General features: G+C 53.4%; 1 protein-coding gene and 1 non-coding gene across 3 annotated transcripts; both read left to right on the top strand.

Annotated features, from left to right (window-relative positions):
* Positions 1–74, top strand: TRNAI-AAU. Its single transcript has one exon. It is a non-coding gene; the product is annotated as a tRNA-Ile (tRNA).
* A 3,239-nt stretch (positions 75–3,313) lies between these two features.
* ZNF839 (zinc finger protein 839) lies at positions 3,314–20,407 on the top strand. 2 transcript variants are annotated; one of them, XM_032405963.1, is made up of 8 exons: positions 3,314–4,017; positions 9,168–9,995; positions 12,732–12,965; positions 14,690–14,782; positions 15,474–15,623; positions 18,286–18,423; positions 18,567–18,690; positions 19,432–20,407. In XM_032405963.1, the coding sequence occupies exons 1-8, from the start codon at positions 3,727–3,729 to the stop codon at positions 20,313–20,315; spliced, it is 2,742 nt and encodes a 913-aa protein (XP_032261854.1). In that variant the 5' UTR covers positions 3,314–3,726; the 3' UTR covers positions 20,316–20,407. The 2 variants fall into 2 exon arrangements, with proteins under 2 accessions (XP_032261854.1, XP_032261855.1); XM_032405964.1 differs by lacking the exon at positions 3,314–4,017 and adding an exon at positions 6,178–6,327.
* Positions 20,408–21,400: the final 993 nt, after the last annotated feature.

The raw sequence follows: 21,400 nt of genomic DNA on the forward strand, positions 1-21,400 counted from the left end.
GGCCGGTTAGCTCAGTTGGTTAGAGCGTGGTGCTAATAACGCCAAGGTCGCGGGTTCGATCCCCGTACGGGCCATGGAAGTGACTTTTTTCCGTGCTCCCATTTTTCAATTCATTTTAACTTTTTTTTTTTTTTTAAATATGCTTTTCGAGGGCTGTGAGCCGCAGACGGGAGAGAGCCGCAGAAGGGAGAGAGCCGGGGAATCGTTCCGGACTCGGCCCCGAAGTTGGCGCGGGCAGCCAGTGGGGAGAAAGGGCAGGATCCCGCGCGTGTTCATCCCTCCAACTCAGCGCACGCTGTGCACACCTGCAGCTGCCACTGGGTTCTTTTTTTTTTTTTTTTTTAGGATGCTCTCGGATGCCACCGCCAGTTGCTTCCGAATACAGAGCTTCTGTGGGCCCTCGGTGCAGTCTCCAGCGTTCATGGAGATCTTAGACTTGGAAATCCAGGCCTGGAATTAATTCATTCCACAATTGCTTAGGGCGCGCCTTCTTACTGCATGCCCTTCCTGATTTGGGGTGGGAAGCAGAAGAGTAAAAGAGAAACACAAATCCCGACCCCCGTGGAGACAATGACCCACCAACGACTGCCATGTTTTTAGTGAGGTCTTCTGCTTGTGGAAGCATCTGGAAACCTTCTCTTGCTACTTTCTTGCTTTTCAGAGAGGTCTTAGGCTTCACATTTTTTCCTCTTGGTTCTGCAGCTTGCAGCTGGAAGGCAGCTGATGAATTTCTCACTGGCGGTTCAAGTCTCCGGGTGTAGTCAGGCATGTTTAGTTTACCACAAAAGCCAGTTATTTTAGGGTTAATGCCATTTTATATCAGGGTCTAGCAGGAGCTCTAGCCATGTTTGAAAAATATCCAGGGAGAACATCTACTAAATCATTCATTCTTTTCTCAAATATGTGTTAAGCTCTGATGGAATTCAGTAATAGCTCAAGGCCACAGACCAGAGGCGCAAAGCCCTTGGCAAGGGCTCAGCGTGTTTTAAAAGTGCTCATTAAATGCCAGTGATGGGACCCTTGTTCTTAGGAACAGTTAGTTAGAAGGAGAACCTGGGGCTGCTGACGACCAGTACAGACACTTTGGAGGTCTCGCTGTGGACGTATGTGCCAGGCACCATGTTTGGCCGCGCAGAGGAGGAGCCAGCTGCTAGTGGGTCCAGAATAAAAGTTGTTTTGAGCAGAAGCCATTTGAATTCCTGAAAAGTCTTATCTGCCTAAAAGTAGAGCCTTCCCAAAGAATTCAAAAGAATTCAATTGTCATAGGGGCACCTGGGTGGCTCAGTCGGTTAAGCGTCTGCCTTCGGCTCAGGTCATGATCTCAGGGTCCTGGGATCGAGCCCCGCCTCGGGCTCCCTGCTCCACGGGGAGTCTGCTTCTCCCTCTCCCTCTGCCTACTTGTGCTCTCTCTCTGTCAAATAAAAAATCTTAAAAAAAAAAAAAAAAGAATTCAATTGTCATAAATCCCCTTCCCTGGGAGCAATCAGGAAAGATGGGCTCTTGTCACTGGAGAGACGTTGCCATCACATCTACTAAGGCACAGACAAAATGTCACAAAACTTGTATCTCCCATCTACTACCTGTCACAAAACTTGTATCTCCCATCTACTCTGGTAAAAGTCCGTTTATCTTTCCTAAAAGGCATCTGTTTTCCCATAAGCGCCTTTCTCCCCTTCCCTTCCCCTATTTTTTTTTTTATTTTTTATTTTTTTTATTTGCGAGAGAGAGAATGAGAGACAGAGAGCATGAGAGGGAGGAGGGTCAGAGGGAGAAGCAGACTCCCTGCTGAGCAGGGAGCCCGATGTGGGACTCGATCCTGGGACTCCAGGATCATGACCCGAGCCGAAGGCAGTCGCCTAACCAACTGAGCCACCCAGGTGCCCTACCCTATTAAGATAGTATATAGGCCCCTCATTCTACCTGCCTCTTTGAGTCACATTTTTCTGTGAATTCCCTAGGTACATGAATAAAAATGCATCATTAAATTTTGTCTTTTCTCTTGTTAATCTGTCTTTTGTCACTTTAATTCACAGGCCCCCTGAAGACTGAACCTAAGAGCATAGAGGAAAAGTCCCCCTCCCTCCCTGGATAGGCTCAAAAACATGATGCAATGGGGCACTCTGCTCTAGACGAGGAGGGCAGTTCCTGGCTTAGGGGTCAGAGTTAAAAAAAAAAAAAAAGGAAAGAAGGGATTGAGGAACTGAAACAGATTCCATAAATCTAATCTCCCTTCAGGCCAGTCCTTAGTGAGGCCACTAATGAATTAAGTTAGAACACTGCAGGGAGCTTAGTCAATGCAACACGAGTGTTGACTATGATAATGACGATGGCCATGTGGAGAGAAAAATGATCAGAAGGTCTACCAGAAGCTTCTCGGACATCAGCCTGGCTCCCCAGTCTCCCCCTTTTGTGGGCATCAGGACACTCCTCATATTCTAGTGTAAATGCCAGTTTCCTCCTCTTCCTGCCTACACTGTATACGGAGGGCAGGACAGCCCTGAAGGCAGGGAAGGTGACTCACCCAGCAGGTGCTTAGTAACTTTGTCAACCCATGGCCCTACTGCCCTCCCTGGGGAGGGGAGCGGGGAAAGGAGCCCACACCAGCAGCGGCAAGACTCTGGGAAGGACACACAGAGCCAGGAGAGTAAGAGGAGGGGAGAGTGGGAAAGGTTGGGCTGAAGAGGAAGTGATAGAGCTGGGATGGATGGGACTGAAATGTGTGTGTGGGGGGGGACCTTCCTTTCCCTCCCTCCTTCCTTCCTTCCCTCCATCCTTCGTATTTATCCATGCATCATTCATTCCCTAATCTTGTGCTCTGGGCCGAGCCCTGTGCTGAGCACTGAGTAAAATATCATCTTGGCCCTTAAGGTGCATCCAGTCTGGATGAGAGGGTAGACCTGGGAACAATTTGGGGTTGGGTGCACTAGTTAAAAATGCACACTTTGCGGGGGCACCTGGGTGACTCAGTCCCTCCGGGCATCAGACTTGATTTCCGCTCAGGTCGTGATCTGGGTGGTGGGATAGAGCCCACTTGGGATTCTCTCTCTCCCTCTCCCTCTGCCCCTACACCCCTTAAAAAATGCACACTTTGGGGGCACCTGCCCAGTTGGTGGAGCGCGTGACTCTTGATCTCAGAGTCCTGAGTTCAAGTTCCACGTTGGGCAGGGAGCCTACTTAAAAAAAATAAATAAAACTCATTATATACATATAATAGATATATATTTATTATATATATTATATATATAAATTATATATATTATATATATATATATTTTTTTTTTTTAATAAAAAAGCACACTTAGGGTCCCCTGCCAGATCTGTTTATCAGAAGGCCTTAAGGTGGGACCAGACAGGATCTTCCGGTGGCTCTAATGCACATGACCTTGAGAACTTTTGGATTGTGTGATGCTAGGCTAAGGGGCTCTGGAACTCCGGAGACCTTCGTCTGGGAGACCCTGGATAGCTCCTGGAAGAGTGATATTTGGAAGTTAAATACATCTGTGACGAGTGAGAGGAAACTAAAGCTCCTTCCGTCTTCGGCGAAAAGGCGACGGGGCAGGGCCAACGCAGACCCCGCCCACGACCTGCTCGCCCAGGTGCGGTCGCCTTCCGAGGTGTCTTGGCCTGCGGGGCACTCGTAGCCCCCACCCCACCCCCTTCCCAGGTGACGCACATTTGAGCCGCCGTGTCCCGGTGGCGCGGGTTCGAGTCCCCGTGTCGGCTGCCATGGCGGACGCGGAGCCGGAGGCTGAGGACGGCAGCGAGGACGGCGGTGGCGGCGCCCGGGCCCCCCCCGGCCAGAGCGGCACCGCCGCGCGCGTGGCCCCGCTGGGCCCCGAGCAGCTGCGGCAGGTCCTGGAGCAGGTGACGAAGGCGCAGCCGCCCGCCGAGCCGCCGCCGCCGCCCTTCGTGCTGCAGGACGCGGCGCGGCGACTGCGGGACGCGGCGCAGCAGGCCGCCTTGCAGCGGGGCCCCGACGCCGAGGCCCCGCGCCCGCCGCGCCTGCTGCCGCCCCAGGTGAGGCGCCGGGAGGGACGTGGGGAAACTGAGGCCCGGAGGGGGCCGAGGCCTCGCGGCGGGCGGACCGGGGCCCGCGTCCCCGCGCGCCGTCTTCGGCCTCGGAGCTCCGGGCGGGAGAGGCAGCGGCCGCCCCCGCCTGTCACCGCTCCCGCGTTTGCAGCTCCTCCGCGCGCCTCGTGGGCCCCCTGCCGGGGACCCCGCCCGCTGTCGCCGCGCTGCTCGGGGCGCCTCGCTCAGGCCTTTGTCGTTCGTCCCGCGTTTGCGGAGCCCTCGCTGTGTCCCAAGCTCCGCCCTGGGCGCCGCGGGTGCGGCCTGGAACAGTCGGTGGAGGACCTGCGGGAGGTTCTGGGAGTGACAAGGGGCTGCTGTAGGACGAGTGGTCCTCCGGCCTGACACCGGGGCGGAGACCTGAGTGCGTGAGACGGAGCCCGCCCGCAGAGCTTTCCCGTGGGGGCTGCAGCGCGTGCCCCGCAGGGACTCGGGACAGAGTTGCGCACACGCTCCTCGTTCCGCGCAGCACTTACCAGCCTGGGCGGTGGTGCCTGGATTCGGGGCCCCGGGCCCAGCGCCGAGCCTGACATACACTCACTGAAGGAAATACCTGAAAGCACTCAGCCTACTACAGAACACCATTTCTGGGCTACTATCTCGCGGGTCCCGCAGCTCGTGGCTACTAGGGAAGTTGGAACTAGAGCAGGGTCCTCCAAGCCCGAGGGCCCCGTGTAGCTCCTGAAGCCACAGGTCCTTCACGTCATCTGTAAAGCCACATCCCCTTGCAGAGCTGGGGTTGCAAATGACACTGACACTTCTCACCCCGAAGTTGCCAGAGAGATGCTTCTTCTCAGAATAAATAGATGGAGACTAGAATCAACCCTGTTGGTTGTTGTCGTCGTTATTAGCAGTCTTCGTTTTTTGTTTTTCTCAGGGAGCGATTTTGGCTGCTTAGAGTTGTACCCAGTTGGTGATCGAGACTGGAGAGGTGTCTTGCTAATGTTGGGGAAGACAGTTATGATTCTGCCCAGACTGTTTCCCAGAGGTGTGACCCTGAGTAACCCAACCTCTTTGGGCTTTGGTTCCTCAATTCGCAAGAGGGATGGCTCGTTGGGTGAGCCTTCTAGCTCATACTCTGCGGAGAAGCAGATGTCGCCTGCATCTGTGGTGCAAGCAGGTCTGGAGGAGGGGGGGGTGGTGGCTACTGTCTGCAGAGCCTCCGTCCCATGGCTGGCACCGTGCCAGTCGCTTCTCAGCAGGCTCATGGAAGTGTTTGTGTCAGCATTCTCCAGATGAGGAACAAGCTCGGGGAGGTTGGGTGACTTTGCTCACGGCTCCCCAGGTGTGGCTGCACCCCAGCACCTGTTGAATGTGACCCCAGCTTTTTGGGTTTGGTACGGCACCTTAAAGAGTCCAGAAATGACATTTTCCATAAAATGCGAGCACACTTAATCAGAATGCAGCAGCATGATTGTATCCTGTAGCTAATCTGACTGGGAAGGTATAAATTCTCCCTGGCTTCGCAATAGTGTAATTTTGCGGTCTATTCACCTGGTGCCCTTTGAGCCCCAGCTGTGCCAGGGAAGCCACAAAAGCAAACCAGATACGTACCTTGCACCCAAGGAGGTTATGGCCTAACCGATGAGGTAAAACATGACTCAGGTAACTTCTAAGCAAGGTCAGAAAACTAGAGATGAAGACCTGGGTCTAAAGAGACAAAGGAGAAGTTATTTCTGGCTGAAGGGATCAGAAATTACCTTGTCAAAGGATGAGTCCCAGTTGAAAATACGGAAGGGGACAGGCAGTGGTGGGGGTAGGGTGGAATGTGCATTTAGAGAACCCAGGCCTTGTGGTTCTGTGTGTGGGGGGGGAGGGGGGTGGATCAGAAGGCACAGACCAAGTGAATGCGCTCCCGGGGGTCAGATTTTGGCTCACGTCCCTCCCCATCCTCCCTGTTCCTGTACCATAGAAACATTCCCAGTTCCTTCCAACATGCCTCGCCCTTTTTCATGCGCCTCTGCATTCACACATTTTTCCTTACACCTAGTCTACCTTTCCACCTGGCCAAAATTCTCTTCAGCCTTCTTAGGTCCCCTCCCCTGGGAAGTCCCTCCCCCACCCCACCCACAGGGCCGCCTCTCTCACTGCACCTGTCTGGGCCGTGGTGTCCTTGTGTCCTTAGGGAGCCTAGTCGGCCTTCCGAATCGTCAGTGGAGCTTTTGAAAGTACAGACTTCGGGGCAGGAGATCCTGACTCAGCAGGTCAGCAGGTGACTGAGGCATGGCGGGGGAAGCCGCCCACCTCCTCAAGGGTGAGGTGAGGACTTGGCTTATGTTTTCTGTGTGTGTTTTTTTTTTTTTTAAAGATTTTATTTATTTGACAGAGAGAAAGACAGCCAGAGAGGGAACACAAGCAGGGGGAGTGGGAGAGGGAGAAGCAGACTCCCCGCTGAGCGGGGAGCCCGATGCAGGGCTCGATCCCAGGACCCTGGGACCATGACCTGAGCCGAAGGCAGACACTTAACGACTGAGCCACCCAGGCGCCCCTTCTGTGTGTTTTTTAATTGAAGTATAGTTGACAGTTTCAGGTGTACAACAGCATTCCACAAGTTTGTACGTTATTCAGGCCTCCCCGCAGGTGACGTCACGGTCACCGTACGACGTCAGCGTATTACAGTGTTATTGACCATATTCCCTGTGTTGTACTTTTCACCTCCATGACTTATTGTATAACTGCAAGTGTGTATCTCTGAATCGCCTCTCCCGGTGTCACCCGCCTCCTCACCCACATTGGCTTATGTGTAAGTTTTGGCACACAGAGATACTTAGTAAGAGTTTGCTGAGTAAAATAAATATATAACAAAATATCAAGTATAACACCCACAAAGGAAACTGGTCTGGAGCAGATTTAAAAATCAAGGTACCCTTAAAACAGTAGGATTTGGGGGGGTGTGTATTGGCATTATCTGGTGACATCCCAAGAGGTTAGACATTCTAAATGGTCATAATGTGAAACAGGTGTGATTATTAAAAGATCATTGTCATTCCATTCACAAGTACCCCAGGATGGGTCCTCGTGGGCCCCTGGCTCCAGCTCTGTACGTGGCCTCATAAACTAGTACACTGAATCACCTCTGCTGTTTGTGGTAGATGTATCACATGGAGACAGACAGACGGACTCCAGCTTGATTTCAGTGAGAGGTGGTGCTCTGCCCTGCGTGACGTTTTTATCGACCCTCCACACGGTATAGGGTTGAGTCCAAACAGAGCCTGTTGGTGGCCCCAAATCAGCGGTTCTCAACCCGGGGGCCATTTTCCCCTAGGGAGGCGTTTGGCCGTGTCTGGAGACATTTTTGCCCCGAGTTGGGGGCTGCCCCTGGCATCTAGTGGGTAGGGGCAGGGCTGCTGTCCGCATCCTCCAGTGCACAGGACGGCCCCTGCTGCACAGAATTAGCGGTCCGAAATGTCCGTGGTGCCGAGGCTGGGGAAGCCTGTCCTGGATGATGAGGTTGGACAAAGACGCTGACTGTTTCTGCACTGTGAGGCCCTGAGTCATGTCCGTTTCGCTGCCTCTCCCCTGAACCCATGACCGTCACATCGCTAACACCTGTACCATTGGCCCTGGCGCATGGTCACTGCTCGATAATGATTTGTGGAACAGTGTTGGCGGCAGCCCTCCCCTTTGGTGGGCGCTTTGCTGTCACAGACCGTGCTGTCGTGCACCTCCTGGACCTACATCTTGGTACCTGTGTTTCTTGTGGAATCCAAGAAGCGGAGTTGCTGTGTCAGAAAGCATGTGCATTATAAGATTTATTTATTTTAGAGAGAGAGAGAGCACACAAGTGGGAGGAGGGGCAGAGGGAGAGGGAGAGAGACTGAAGCAGACTGCCCACTGAGCGTGGAGCCCAATGAGCTCGATCCCACGACGCTGAGATCACGACCGGAGCTGAAATGAAGTGTCAGACGCTCAACCGACTGAGCCACCCTGGCTCCCCTAAGATTTTGTTAGATGTTAAAAAGTTGTTGAAGGTAAGCACCCCACTCCTAGGTATGTGTCCTGGGGAAACTCACACATATGCACACACGTCCATGCAGGTTCTGAGCACACCACAGGAGCACAGGGTTGGAGATACTTGTCCATCAACAGGAGAGTGTTTTCTTACTGCAGAGTAAATGAGAGCTATACACCTTGATATGGATGGGGAGTAAAAAGCTGAAAAAGCCCCACCAAGTTGCAGGAGATGATATGCACTTACATGAAGTTGAAAAACATGACAAAACTGAACTGCCTATTTTTAGGGATATCTACATATGTAATATAAAAAATGCATAAGAGGGGTGCCTGGGTGGCTCGGTTGAATCTGTCTCTTGGTTTCAGCTCAGGTCATGATCTCGGGGTTGTGGGATCGAGCCCCGTGTCGGGCTCCATGCTCAGCGGGGAATCTGCTTGAGATTCTCCCTCTCCTCTCCCTCTGCCCCTCCCCACTGGGTATGCTCGCTCTCTCCCTCTCGCTCTCTCAAATAAATAAATCTTTAAAAAAATGCATGAGAACGATCAATAAACTTTCAGTCTAGGGTGAAGAAGGAAGAGAGCACGCAGATTGGGAGGATAGCAGAGAGCTTATGAGGGTAATGTTGCGTGCCTTGAGGCAGGTGGTAGGAACCTGTGTTACGTTGTTCTTTATGGCTTTTTTTGTTTCTAGAATTTCATTAACTTTTCAAGAAAATGAGCCTATTTATTGAGTTGAGTCCAATTTAGAGTACTAGGAATTCCAAGTAAATACAAATGTGGTAAAACTGTAAAGAAGGATACTTCTTATTGGGTCATGAAGTCAATTTAGTGGATTAAGATTAGTATTTTTTCAAAAATGATATGGAATAGATACTATCAGAAGGCATTTATGTAGAAATGGTAAGTGATTTCGTGAACTTTAATTTATGTGTGCAAATGTTTCTGTGTGCACATATGGATGTGATGTAAAGGTCTGGTCGGAAAGCTTGAGAAACACCTTTGTAAACAGTACGGATCCATTAAATAGACTTTTATAGGTAAAATGTATTTTATAACTTAGAAACAATTTCAATAATACATTTAAGATGAGAGCAGAATTGTAGAAATGCTGATGAGCCTGACGCTTTTCTCTTTCTGTATTTAAGCAACTGGAAGCCATCTGTGTCAGGATGACATCTGGAGAAATGAAGGGTCAGCAAAGGCCAGAGCCCGCACTGGCCACCATCCAGCCCAAGCCAGCCAGGCTGAGCCAGCTGCCCGCGAGGCCTTCCAGGGTGCTGGGGTTCCGGGTGCAGCCCATCCTGAGCACCGGGCCCCAGCCGCGCTTCCTGAGCAGCTCGTCCCCCGTTCAGGTGTTTGTGCAGAGGCCCCTGCCCGCCCTCCAGCCCCTGGCTCCAAATGGACAGGGTGCCCCGCTGACCCCCTTGTCAGCTTCTGACCCACCAACAGCAACATCTGTGTCATCCAGTTCAGCAAATTTATTTATTTCCAGCTTGCACACAAAACACACTGAGAAACTAAAAAAGTCCTTAAAAGTGAAAACACGTTCTGGACGGATATCTCGACCTCCCAAGTATAAAGCTAAAGATTATAAATTCATAAAAACGGAGGATTTGGCTGACGGTCACTTGTCAGATTCTGACGATTACTCAGAACTGAGTGTGGAAGAAGATGAAGAACAGAGGGAAAAGCAGGTGCTCTTTGACTTGTCCAGCTGCTCCCTGAGGCCCAAGAGTTTTAAGTGTCAGACGTGTGAAAAATCCTACATTGGAAAGGGGGGCCTGGCCCGGCATCTTAAACTGAATCCAGGCCACGGCCAGCTGGAGCCTGAAGAGTTGCTGTGTGAGAAAGCCAACGGGAGTGCGACTCGAGGCTGCACGGAGGGCAGGACTGCTGGCCTGACGTCGCCGGGGCCGTCCACACCAGCCCTTCTAAGTGGGGCCGGGGCCCAGTCTCCACGGGCTGGCCTGCAGGTAATGTTTCTGTCTGCTGACTGTGGCCTTCGTCCTGCCCATCCTGAAGTGAACCTCTGTGGTGTCTGATGGGGGTTCGGGGGAAGGCTCGAGTAGAGCCAAGATGACCAGAGCAGGGCATCTGACACTCCTCCACTGTTGTCCCCACTGCCGCCAACAAGCAAGGACAGGTGTGTCCTGTGTGTGGTGTGTCGTAGGGTTCGCTGAGCGTGTTGGGTGGGAACAGAGGTGCTAATTCTTTAGATTTGGTGGGTAAAACTAATCGCAGAGCACTCTTGGCTGATGCTGACATAACAGTGGGCCTTGGGAAGGGTCTGAGTTGGGGGCAACGGCCCACAAGGGCGCTTCCTGGAGGGTCAGCAGTAACACGCTGCTTTCGCGTTTTGTCCCTTCAGAAACTCACAATCAGACGAGGCAGACAGAAGCTACACTGAGTTGCATCACCACATCAGAATTTACTGACAGCAATTTCACATTCCTAAATGTGTGGTGTGCATTTGTGTGCCGTGTTCAAGAGGTCAGTTATTTATGAAATGCAGACGAGACGGATCCCTTTAACAAACGGCAGGCCTCCGTGGTCACCCTCACCCGCGTTCCTTTTCCTTCGACTTGTGTTGGCTGTTATTTCTGTCTGTGCTTGCGGCTAGGTGATTATATTTGTAGTTTCTGAAATGTTAGAGAAACCAGCGTTGGATCGATGTGGCTAGTCAGTGGGAGCTTGTGATTTCAGTGACCTGGAGGATGCTGGAAATGAGTGCCTGTCCGCTCTGGCCGCCTCATTCCCTGCTGTGGGGCAGGGGTTCCTGAAGGAGGGGAGAGGCTGGTGGCCACTCTGGCTTACAGATCAGCTCCTTGGGGCCTGAGCAGGTACTGTGTGGGCCCAGGACATCCTTCCTGAGGTCTAGTGGTAGAACCAGGGGACAGCCCTGTGTTAGGATTCAAAAGTACTACCTCCCCCTGTCGCATTAGCTTCAATCACAGCACTGTTTATTCATGCCCCCTTTGGGCAGGAGTGTTTTCAATCTTCTAGGACTCTGCCAGGTGGGAATTAGACTTAGGTCTTTTGACTTCAAAGCCCACCCTCGAGGCTGCCTCGTTGGGGGAGGTCTGCACCTCTCGTGGCTGGTAAAACCCCAACTTTTGAGAAACCTCTCTACTTCACTTGAGGTAGGACCAGGGTGACATGTAGTTTATCATCCAAAGCAGGACATTCAGAGAGTGAAAGGGGCACTATTTTTTTTTTTTTTTTTAGATTTTATTTATTTATTTTGAGAGAGAAAGACTGAGAGAGAGAGAGCATGAGAGGGGGGAGGGTCGGGAGGGTCAGAGGGAGAAGCAGACTCCCTGCCGAGCAGGGAGCCTGATGCGGGACTCGATCCAGGGACTCCAGGATCATGACCTGAGCCGAAGGCAGTCGCTTAACCAACTGAGCCACCCAGGCGCCCCGGAAGGGGCACTATTAATAATCCCAAGGGACAACAGCTGTGCCCAGGACTGTCTCAGGATGACCAGGCTAGCCGGCACTTCCGACTTCCTCCATAATGAAATCCTAGGGGCGCCTGGGTGTCTCAGTCAGTTAAGCGTCTGACTCTGGTTTCGACTCAGGTCATGATCTCAGGGTCGTAGGATCAAGCCCCGCATCAGGCTCTGTGCTCAGCGGGGAGTCTGTTTGTCCCTCTCTCTGCTCCTCCCCCTGCTTGTGCGCTCTATCTGTAGAATAAATAAATAAAATTTTTAAAAAAAGTAATGAAATCCTACACCACAGCAGAAGCAATTTGTAGATACTTGACTTCCTGAATACTGGGCCTTGGCCTTGGGCGTGGTGGCTGTCCCCATTGCCTGTGAGGGGTGCCTCCAGCTGCTGGGGTGGGGAGGGACGTGCGGGCGTGTGTCGCTCCTGTCCTTTCCCAGGCACAGACTCATGGCACCTAAAGCCACAGACAGACCTGGCATTCCTTCTGGAGCTCCACTCTAATGAAGATTTAGAGGGGAAATTCCGTAAGAGTTCAGAGGACACGCTTGGGGCTAGCTGCCACGTGAAGTGTGTTCCTTGTATTCATTTAACGTTCCATCAGTCCTGGGAGATGGAGGTGGATTACTCCTGTTTTCAGAGGGGGAGTGGGTGCGGAATGAGGAAATAGCTGGACAGTGTCAGACCCAGGACTCTTCAAAAGCTGTGCAAATCCACGAAGACGGAGAGTAGATTCACAGCTCCTGGGGCCTGGGGGCAGGGAAGAATGAATGATGCCAATGGGTACAGGGGTCCTTCGGGGGTGGGGGGGGACAAACATGTTTTGGGATCAGTGGTGATGGTTACACGACCTTCTTGGTGTACGAAAATCTACTGAACTGTATATTTTCAAAGTATGAAGTTTATAGTGTTTGAAATATATCCAATAAAAAATGATTTTTTTAAAGTCATGGGTAATTTCAGTTTAATTTGTAAGATGACAGTGATGTCAGAGAAGTTCCTTGTTTCATTTTGGGCAACACCCAGGGTCATGGTTTGTCCGCCGGGCCTTACCGGCTCACTAATGCTCACTGGATGTCTTAAAGGGGAACTTTGTTGGGAAAGTTTAAGTTGATTACAGTTAATGCATCTTGATAGTGCAAAGAAGAAATAATTTAGCAAGTTCCTTGCTTTTGACTTGACATTTTTTTTGCCCTAAGGTCATCACTATGGCGTATAAAACTTTTGTTTGTTTTGTTTTGTTTTGGGTGTGCAACGCTATCTAGAATAGCCAGTCTCTAGAAGTTGAAGAGGCCTTGGTATCTGAACTAGAAAACGGAAGTTATTCAGCGCTTTTGGGATCAGAGGAACACCCAGGCCCTAGAAGGAGTGACTCGTCCACAACCCCGGCGGAGGCCAGCACAGCCGTCCTGGGGCGGAGCGGAGCGGCCCCCCCGCCTGGGGGTGCCCGTGCGGCGGGTGCGCAGAGCCCGTCGAGGGCTAGAGCCAGGCTCAAGGAGGTGCGTGGCTCTGAGACCCTGTTCTTGAAACCTGTGTCTTTGGCGTGGTGTGTGACAATTCACTATTAGGTTTCTGAATTAAAAGTCAAATACCCAGATCAACTAAGCAGTTCACCTGAAATGTAATTGGATGAAGTGTGTAATGAATTCAGGGATAGTATTATCTGAAGTAATTCCAAGCTTTCCTTGTCTGAAATGACAAGAGGGCTTGATGTGGGGCTCGATCCTGGGACCCTGGGATCATGACCTGAGCCGAAGGCAGACGCTTAACCGACTGAGCCACCCAGGCGCCCCTTCTGTGAAAAGTTTTAAGGCATAGAAACATGTTTCAGGTTTTGAACCCTGGAATCTCCATCCCAGTCCCTTGAGAGTAGACTTAGTGAATTTAATGGGGTTGATTTAGAAAAGTGGAACCCTAAATTCATCCGGATTGCCTTCGGCTAGGATGATGGTAATGGCCAGGTGATGAAGGAAAAGAAGTGACACACAGCTGATCTTCAAGTTAAAAAAAATTTGTTGATAAATGAATTTAAATGTGTAAATTAATTGAATTTAAATTAAAAAAAGAAAAGAAAAGAAGTGAAGGGTAGCAGAGAGAGTTAGAGGTAGCGAGTTAGTGAGACAGTGGGCATCAGGGTGCCCATCAGGGAACTGGGGCCTCCAGACTCACCCACAAGGGGAAACGAGAGGTTTTCAGAGAGGAAGCGGGTTTCCTAGAAAACTTCGTGAGCTTGCATGCTCTCGCGGGAAATTTAAACCCTGGCGAATTTGCTTTTCTCTCGTTGGGCTGGTTAATTAATCCTGGATGACTAACTTTTTGGAGTAGGGGGAAAGGTAGTCCTTGACTCGATTCATCCATTAACATTCAAAATGCCACCATCTACTGAGCGCAGCCACCCTAACCCAGCCTCCGCGCTGAGTTCCAGGTTTCCTTCCTTCATTATCTCTGCTTAGTAGATGAGGAACCCGACAGGTTCGCGAGCTCCCGAGCCCCTGACGCTTCCTGTCTCTGAGACTGCTCCCTTCCCTCCCAAGCCATTGCCTCCCTGGGTGCCCTCCTCCGTCCTCCTGGTGTCCCAGCCATCTGCCCTCTGCTGACACCCGCGTACTGCCGGTTCGCCCCAGTCACATCTCCTGAGCCCCCGAGCTCTGATTCCAGACGTCCCCACCCGGGCGTCCTATAAGCCGTCCCACCGTCCACTTCCCACCCCTAATTTGCCCAGGGTCTGCCTGGGCTCGAGCTGGGAACCCACAGTCATTCCTGACTCCTCTGCCCTTTCCCTGACTCCTCCCCTTATCCCGAGGACCTTGCCGTCCCCGCATCTCTCTCCCCCACGCCCCCACTGAGCCACCCCTGCATTCACCTGGGTCCTCCTCTTCCCCGGCCTGTCCTTTGGCAGTGGTCTCTAGACTGCAGGCTGCCCGGGACTTGCTTGCTTTTTTGTGTCCCCGGAGAGTAGGGAACACATTTCCTGACCCAGGGCCTGGAACCCACTAAGTGCTCAATGCTGTCACAGGGGAGTCAGACTTTGAATCCAGAGTTGATCATAGACTTCGTCAACGGATAGACAAGTGAGATATTTAATACACAGAATGTTTACAGTTGGGAGTTGCTGCATCACTGAGATTTGGGGGAACTTTTATGTGCTTTGTTGCACCAACTTGTTGGCTCCTGGGAGATTCTTTCGGGGCTTTCAAAGCTGTCAAATGCTTCCTTCCGGTAGTTTCTGCACCAGTGTGACCGAGACGCCCTAGTGGAGTTGGCGCTCCCTCAGCTGGCCCAGGTCGTGACCGTGTACGAGTTTCTTCTGATGAAGGTGAGTCGTCTTAGCGATTCTAAATGATGGAGGCGTGATTTGAAGTTACTTAGAAAGACCTCCTTCACATTTATCTTAGAAAAGCCAGGCCATCTGGAATCATTTCCCTCCCCCAGGACAGAGCCAAAGCGAGCCTGCCCACCCCCAACCCCCCGGACACCTGGCCTCGGGGCCTGGGCCTCCCCTGCCTGTTGTAACGTGGTGCGCGAGGCAAGAAAGTGGTGGCGGCCAACGATGGTCAGCCCAGGGCCCTTGTCGCCTTTCCCCCTGCCCTCGCCGGCCTGGTGACGAGGCTCTCCGCCCTGGTGAGCCTGCCCTGACTAGGCAGGAGGCGCCCCCAGAGCTGCCCAGAGGAGTGAGGCGCTCGTCCCGCCTGCAGGCCCGTCCCCAGGGCCTCTCTGGTCCCTTCCTGCCCACCCCCCCGGCACGCCTCCTTGGGAGCTCTGGCCCACAGCCCCCTGGTGCCTTCCCCCGCGAGGCCGTGCGCTCTCTGGCCCGTCCTGGTGTCTCCACCGAGCACAGTGCTGGGCACCCACGGGCTCTGACCGGGGAGTGACCAGGGAGTGGAGGAAATGATGGGCCGCTGACAGCTTGAGGAGCTTGTAAGCTTCCCTCCTCGAAGCTTCTTTCTGTAGTTGCCATTTCATTGCCTCTGGCTTAAACCTCTCTTGTCATCTTTATCTTCATGAAGGTTGAAACAGGTCATCTAGCAAAACCTTTGTTCCCAGCTGTGTATAAGGAATTTGAAGAGTTGCATAAAATGGTTAAGAAAATGTGTCAAGATTACCTCAGTGGTTCTGGTCTGTGTTCCCGGGAGCCTCTGGAAATAAGCAACAATAAGGTAACAGTCTCACATAGGAAAAAGTTTTGCTTTTACATTTGCCAAAAGAGGGATATCCATTTAAAGAGAAGAATGTTTTTATTTTTAGTTATTTTTTAAAGTAATCTCTATCTAGAACCGTGGGGCTTGAACTCACGCCGCCGAGATCAGGAGTCGCACGCTCCACCTACTGAGCCGGCCAGGCACCCCAGAGGAGCATGTTTTTAGTAGTGACATCTCATAGTCAACTTCTTTTCAGCTCTCTTTTTCCCATCACGTGACATTTTTTTAAAAGCAAAGTGGCGCTTGTTTGGGGAACCTCAGGAATGCACAGAGGCTGACGGCAACTGAAAGCACCATTGTCTTCTCTCTCACTGCTGACGTCAGGGGAACAGCCCAGTTGGTAGGGTGTATGTGTGAGGGTGACCGGGGTCACAGACACGGACTGTGGGGGTTCTGACAGAATCCTCATTTCCCTGTCATCGTCATCATCCAGTTGCCTCTGGCTATATTGGGTTTTGGATAAAAGTAAGTTTTGAACTGATGTGGTCTTACTTGTTTTAGATAAAACCTTTGCTGGGTGCAGTGTGTCCTGTGTGGTCTCCTCATTCAGGGGTCCCCGCCGGGCAGGTCCCCTCGCCCCCAGCCCTCAGCCCCACCTTGAAATGGAGCGCCGAGTGATGCCATGGCTTTAAATATGCCCGTTTACTCGTGCAACTGTAGCTGGCTCTGGGGTCCCAAACACACCAGGCTCGGCCACTCACTGCTGAGAAAATCCACAGGCAGAGAGGTGAGTGGTGGGGACACAAGAAAGGAGTTTATTTCAGCGAGGCTGACACCGGGAGGACCACGGACTGGCGTCTCAAAGACCGTCTCCCAAGTGCTGAAGATCCTTCCAGGTTTATGTAAGGAGAATGTAGGGTGAAGGTGGGTGGGTACGTGCAGGGGCAGCGAAGGTCCAGTCTCGTTGTCCTGGGCTCAGTCCTGAGGGGTCTTGCTGGCGTGGGGCAGTCCTTGTTGCTTGGGGGGGTGGTTTCGGTTCCCCTCACGGGAGGCTTTACCCTCAGGGTTTTCTGCCTGAGCCAAGAGCTGGAAAGAAGAACCCAACTAGCAAGTTTGGGGTCAGAGTGGGGCAGCCACTGTCCTGGTTCACAACCATAAGGAATACTTGGGCCATGTTGCCTTTAACTGCTGTTTGAGGGTCCACTAACCTGGGGATGGGTCTGCCCACCTGCTCCTAGCATTAGCGTCAACAGAGGGTACCTTACTTCCGTAGCAAGCAGTCTCGAACCACACTGTAACAGTCCATGGGTTTTGGGGTTTTGGCTTTTGGGGGGTTTTTTGGTCATTAGTTTTATATAAATTCAATATTTAATATTACCTAATAAACTTTTGTATTTTATCTTCTTGAATTACATATTATAGAAATATAATGGGTTTTTTCTTTTTTTTTTTTTTTTTTTTAAGATTTTATTTATTTATTTGAGAAAGAGGGAAAGGGAGAAGCAGGCTCCCTGCTGAGCAGAGAGCCCGACGTGGGGCTTGATCCCAGGACCCTGAGATCATGACTTGAGCTGAAGGCAGACGCTTAACCTACTGAGCCACCCAGGCGCCCGTAATGGGTTTTTTCTAAGCTTCATACAGATGCCTTGGTGGGCAGGAATCACTTACATGGGTTTTTTTTGTTTTTTGTTTTTAAATATTTATTTGTTTTAGAGAGAGAGTGCATGGGGAGGGGGGTGGGGCAGGGGGAGAGGAGAGAGAGAATCCCAAGCAGACTCTGTGCAGCCCGACTTGGGGCTCGATACTATGACCCAGAGATCACGACCTGAGCCAAAATCAAGAGTCACACACTCAACCGACTGAGCCCCCCAGATGCCCCAACTTACATGTTTTTTAGACTGTGAGCTCAACACATGCGGGTGTCATCCTGTCACAGGCGGACTGGACACACAGTGCTGTGCACGCCCGTCGGGACCCATCTTCGCAGGCAGTTGAGGCTGAGCCACAGTCTCCTGGGAGCACAGACAGTGGCCCAGCTTGCAGGGGACACAGGCAGGTTGGGAGGCGCCGAACCTGAGGGGCTGTCTTCTACCCGGACCTCGATCTGCTGCCCCTCCTTCCCTGCCCCTTTCCCTCCTGCTCCGCGGTGTTCCCTTCCTGGGTCCATGCATAAGTGACAGGTGTCACTTGTCACCTTTATCTGGTCTTCACAAATCCACCCCCGCCCCCGCCCGGGCAGCTGCAGTCCCCCTCGCAGGATCAGGAAGGTCCCCTCGGCCAGGAGCAGAGAAGCCGGGGCCCGGCTCGGCTCTCAGGCCCCCACATCCTCACCCTTTGCACTGCTTGGAAGAGGAGACCTTGTTCTGGAATGGGCAGGAAGGTACCAGTGAGCATTCAGAACGGGAGGAGTCACGGGCGAGAACTCACTCCGGTGTCTGACTGATGCTGAAGAGAGCGTATTTAAAAAACTTTTTGGTGTGTGCTTCTACGTTGTGCTAACGCAGAACCTTCCAGGTTCTGGTAAGGACTCGTTTTCTCCTGAGCGGTTCCGTCGAACTTCGCGCATCTTCGTGTCTGTCGGTGTTCAGGGGGCCCTCGCCGCGCGGCGGGGCTTCCCAGGCTCACTGGGTCCTGTAACCCGTGCTGATGTGCTGCCCCCCTGTGCGCCCTTCCTCCCCAGCTCGCCGAGTCTTTGGGGATCACAGAATTCCTGAGGAAACCAGACGCGCACGCACAGTGCGTGCCAGCCGAGCGCAGCAGCGGGCAGCCGGGCCGGGCCGGGCCGGAGGAAGCCAGCCAGCAGAAGCGGGGAAACGAGGTGGGCACGCGCTGAAGGGGGAGCCGGGGGACCCGCCGAGCCCCCGGGCTTTGACTTCAGCCCACAACGCTGTTCTCCGGAAAGGAGAAGCGCGAGCCCGCTGCTTCCTCCTAGTCTTAGCTGATGGGGTCTCCTCTTCGCAGACTACAGAGGAGGGCCTGGCCGGGGTGAAGAGGAGCAGAAGAGACGCTCCGCCCCGGGACACCCCCGAGCCTGCTGCCCACCGCGGAGGCCCGCAGAAGCCCGCCCCCTGCGCCCCAGCCGCCGGTGAGGGTAAACGCGCTTCGCGGTGCGCGCCCCGCGGGCAGAGGCCTGCTTTCCACTGGCGGCTGCCGCTGGGGCCAGAGCTAAGAGAACCTGGTTTCTCGAGAGTTTTATCCCAACCTGCCCATGTTCTCTTGTTCCCTCTGGTTCCCCGTGAGTCTTGAGGTCTGGGAGGCTTTCTCGAATCCCTTACCGAAATGAAGAGCCACCGCGTGCTGGTGAGTGGATCGCTTTCAGGAGGGTCCCGAGGACACGCCACGCCTGTGGCTTGGCTTTCCTGAGACTTGGCTCCAAGGGCAGTTGGGATTTAACATTGGAAACAGGACCCACTCTGGTTTTTATTCTGCTCTAGCCAACCTATCAACTAGACACTGAGCATATGGCGTACGAGAGTAATGACACCACTTTCCCAAACCGCTTGATCCTAAGGTCTCCAGTTGAAGGAGGCATTCTCCGTTTTAGAACGTAGAATTCTGCGGAAGGGGACGGCAGACTGGTCCAGTGGGAGCAGGGAGAACCCTGGCCCCTGTTCGGTACCCAGCCGCCCTCACCTAATGAATCCATGTCGCCTCTTGCAGCTTCCTCCATACTTGGACGCTGCCAATCCCCAGGAGCAAGGAGAGTTCAGGTTTCCATTTGTTTTGCCAGAAAGTTCATTTGGACTGGCTTGTTTGGGATAGAGAGTGCAGCGGAAAGGCCGTACCACCGTACACGTACGCTTACCTGTTTTTCTGAACTGTTTAGGTTGTGCCCGTCACGTAGGTGGGAACACCTCTCACCACTCTGAAGAAAGCCACACGATGCCGGTTTCTGAGAGCGACAGCAGCGTGTTGCGTGCAGGCCAACAGCTTAGAGCACTTGCTGACTTGGAGGCCGAGAGCGGGTGTGTAGCTCCTGCTTTCTCGTATCAGCACGTCAGTGGGCTGAGTCTCTGTCCTCAGTCAGGAGAGCCCGGGGCGCGGACGCAGGGACAGGTGGCAGCATTCCCTGAGGAGAATGTTCTGGAACACTCTGTAGCCTGGAACTCGGGGGACAGCCGGAGGAGCCGGGCTCTCTGCAGCACCTTGACGTCCACTGGAGGAGAGGACTCCCTGCCGCCCTCTGGGTCTGGAAACCTCGAGATGCGGGACCCCCAGCAGAAAGGCCCGCAGACCAGCCCCAGCCACACCCCGCTTACAGAGGATGCAGGCCCTGGGCTGCTGAGCGTTCTGTCCGAGGACACGGTGCCGGCCGACTGTGCCCACAGGACCGTGCGGGAGCTGGGGCCTCGGCCGGGCCAGGCGGGGGCGCTGTCCACTGATGGGGCTCAGGGAAGCTGTGCGGGGGACTCGGACCCCTTCCCCTGCGGGCCCGAGGCCCATGCTGACCAGCGAGGACTGGCCAGGATTGTTGCTGTTGGCGAAGCTGTGGCTTTTGAAATTACCAACGGGTGCGGCGAGTTGTTGTCTCAGGGCCAAGAACCGCTGTCTATTCAGACCTCCGATGGGCTGATCTTGCCCCATCCGGGTTCCCTAGTGTCTGGGGAGGGGGACCTCGTCCTGGTGGCTGGTGAGGAGGGGCCCACCGTGCACACAGGACCCCGGGAAGGGGCTCCCCCGGAAAGTACAGAGGCAGAGGCCGCACAGTGAAGTCGGACCGCGGTCCCGGACGTGCGGGTATTTTAGCCAGAGAAGGTCTATTTGAAGTAATGTATATTTTTTTATTGTGAATACTGACACAAACGAACGTCTTATTTATAAAGGATAACGTCTTTCTACTTGGCTGTCTCCCTTCTTCTTCCGTGTCTTGCTTTTGTACCAACGGCCAAGCCGCCGCCCGGCACTGGATTCGTCCGCGGAGCTAGTCCCTAGAGGCCCCTGACGACTGCCAGGGTTAAAGCCACCACACTCTTCCTTGTCGGCCCTGCTCCCCCAAAACTGTGTCCCCTTACCTCCTGGGTGACCTGCTGCTTTTCCACCATACCTGGGTTTAGGAAGTAAATAACCAAGTGGGCCGCTCTGGCAGCACTGGGAGGTAGGAAAGGAAGTCGTATCTGCTCGCGTGTCATGTCATGGGTGCGGGCAGTGGGACCACGAGGTCCGCAGCGGGGTGCCGCTGAGCTCAGGGCCCCGGTCCTCCTGTGCCTCCCCTGCAAAGCTGCCTGTCGACGTCTCTTCTCTGTTGAACGTTCTCCTTGGCTTTGTTACGGGGAGGGACAGGGAAGGCCCTTGGTCCTCCTCTCCCCCCACTTGCAGAGGCTGTGAGGAGAGACCCCGAGCAGGCTGTGCTGGGGATCGCGGCGGCACCCCACCCTCGCGCCGTGCTCCTTCCAGGGCCTGCTGTGGAGGAGCGGGCTGTAGTTTCAGGGCCATTTTCCTGTCCTCTCCCTTGATCTCAAAGCCGGATCCACAGAACGGAAGGACAGCGTTCTAGGATGCAGCGGCCAGCGGGGAGCCAGCCAGTTGCCCACAAGAGTCGGGCTCACAGGTGAGACGGCGGAACCTGCTGTGGATTTGGGGACACTTCTCAGGAGCCTAGAGTGAGTCCCGTCCTGGGGTCGTGGAGTGAGGACGGAGCCTCCTGCCTGAGGATCCTTCATGACCCTTGTCAGGCAACTCGCGCAACAAACCGAGTCACGTCTGGACCCCTGTCCGTGGTCTGGACCCAGGCCCTGTTAAATACGAACTTATTTTCTATTTAGAGGACATTCCTGAACACCCCAACACAGCTTGGT

Source organism: Phoca vitulina, unplaced genomic scaffold, assembly GCF_004348235.1.
Source record: "Phoca vitulina isolate PV1807 unplaced genomic scaffold, GSC_HSeal_1.0 scaffold7, whole genome shotgun sequence".
In the NCBI taxonomy this organism is placed as follows: domain Eukaryota; kingdom Metazoa; phylum Chordata; class Mammalia; order Carnivora; family Phocidae; genus Phoca; species Phoca vitulina.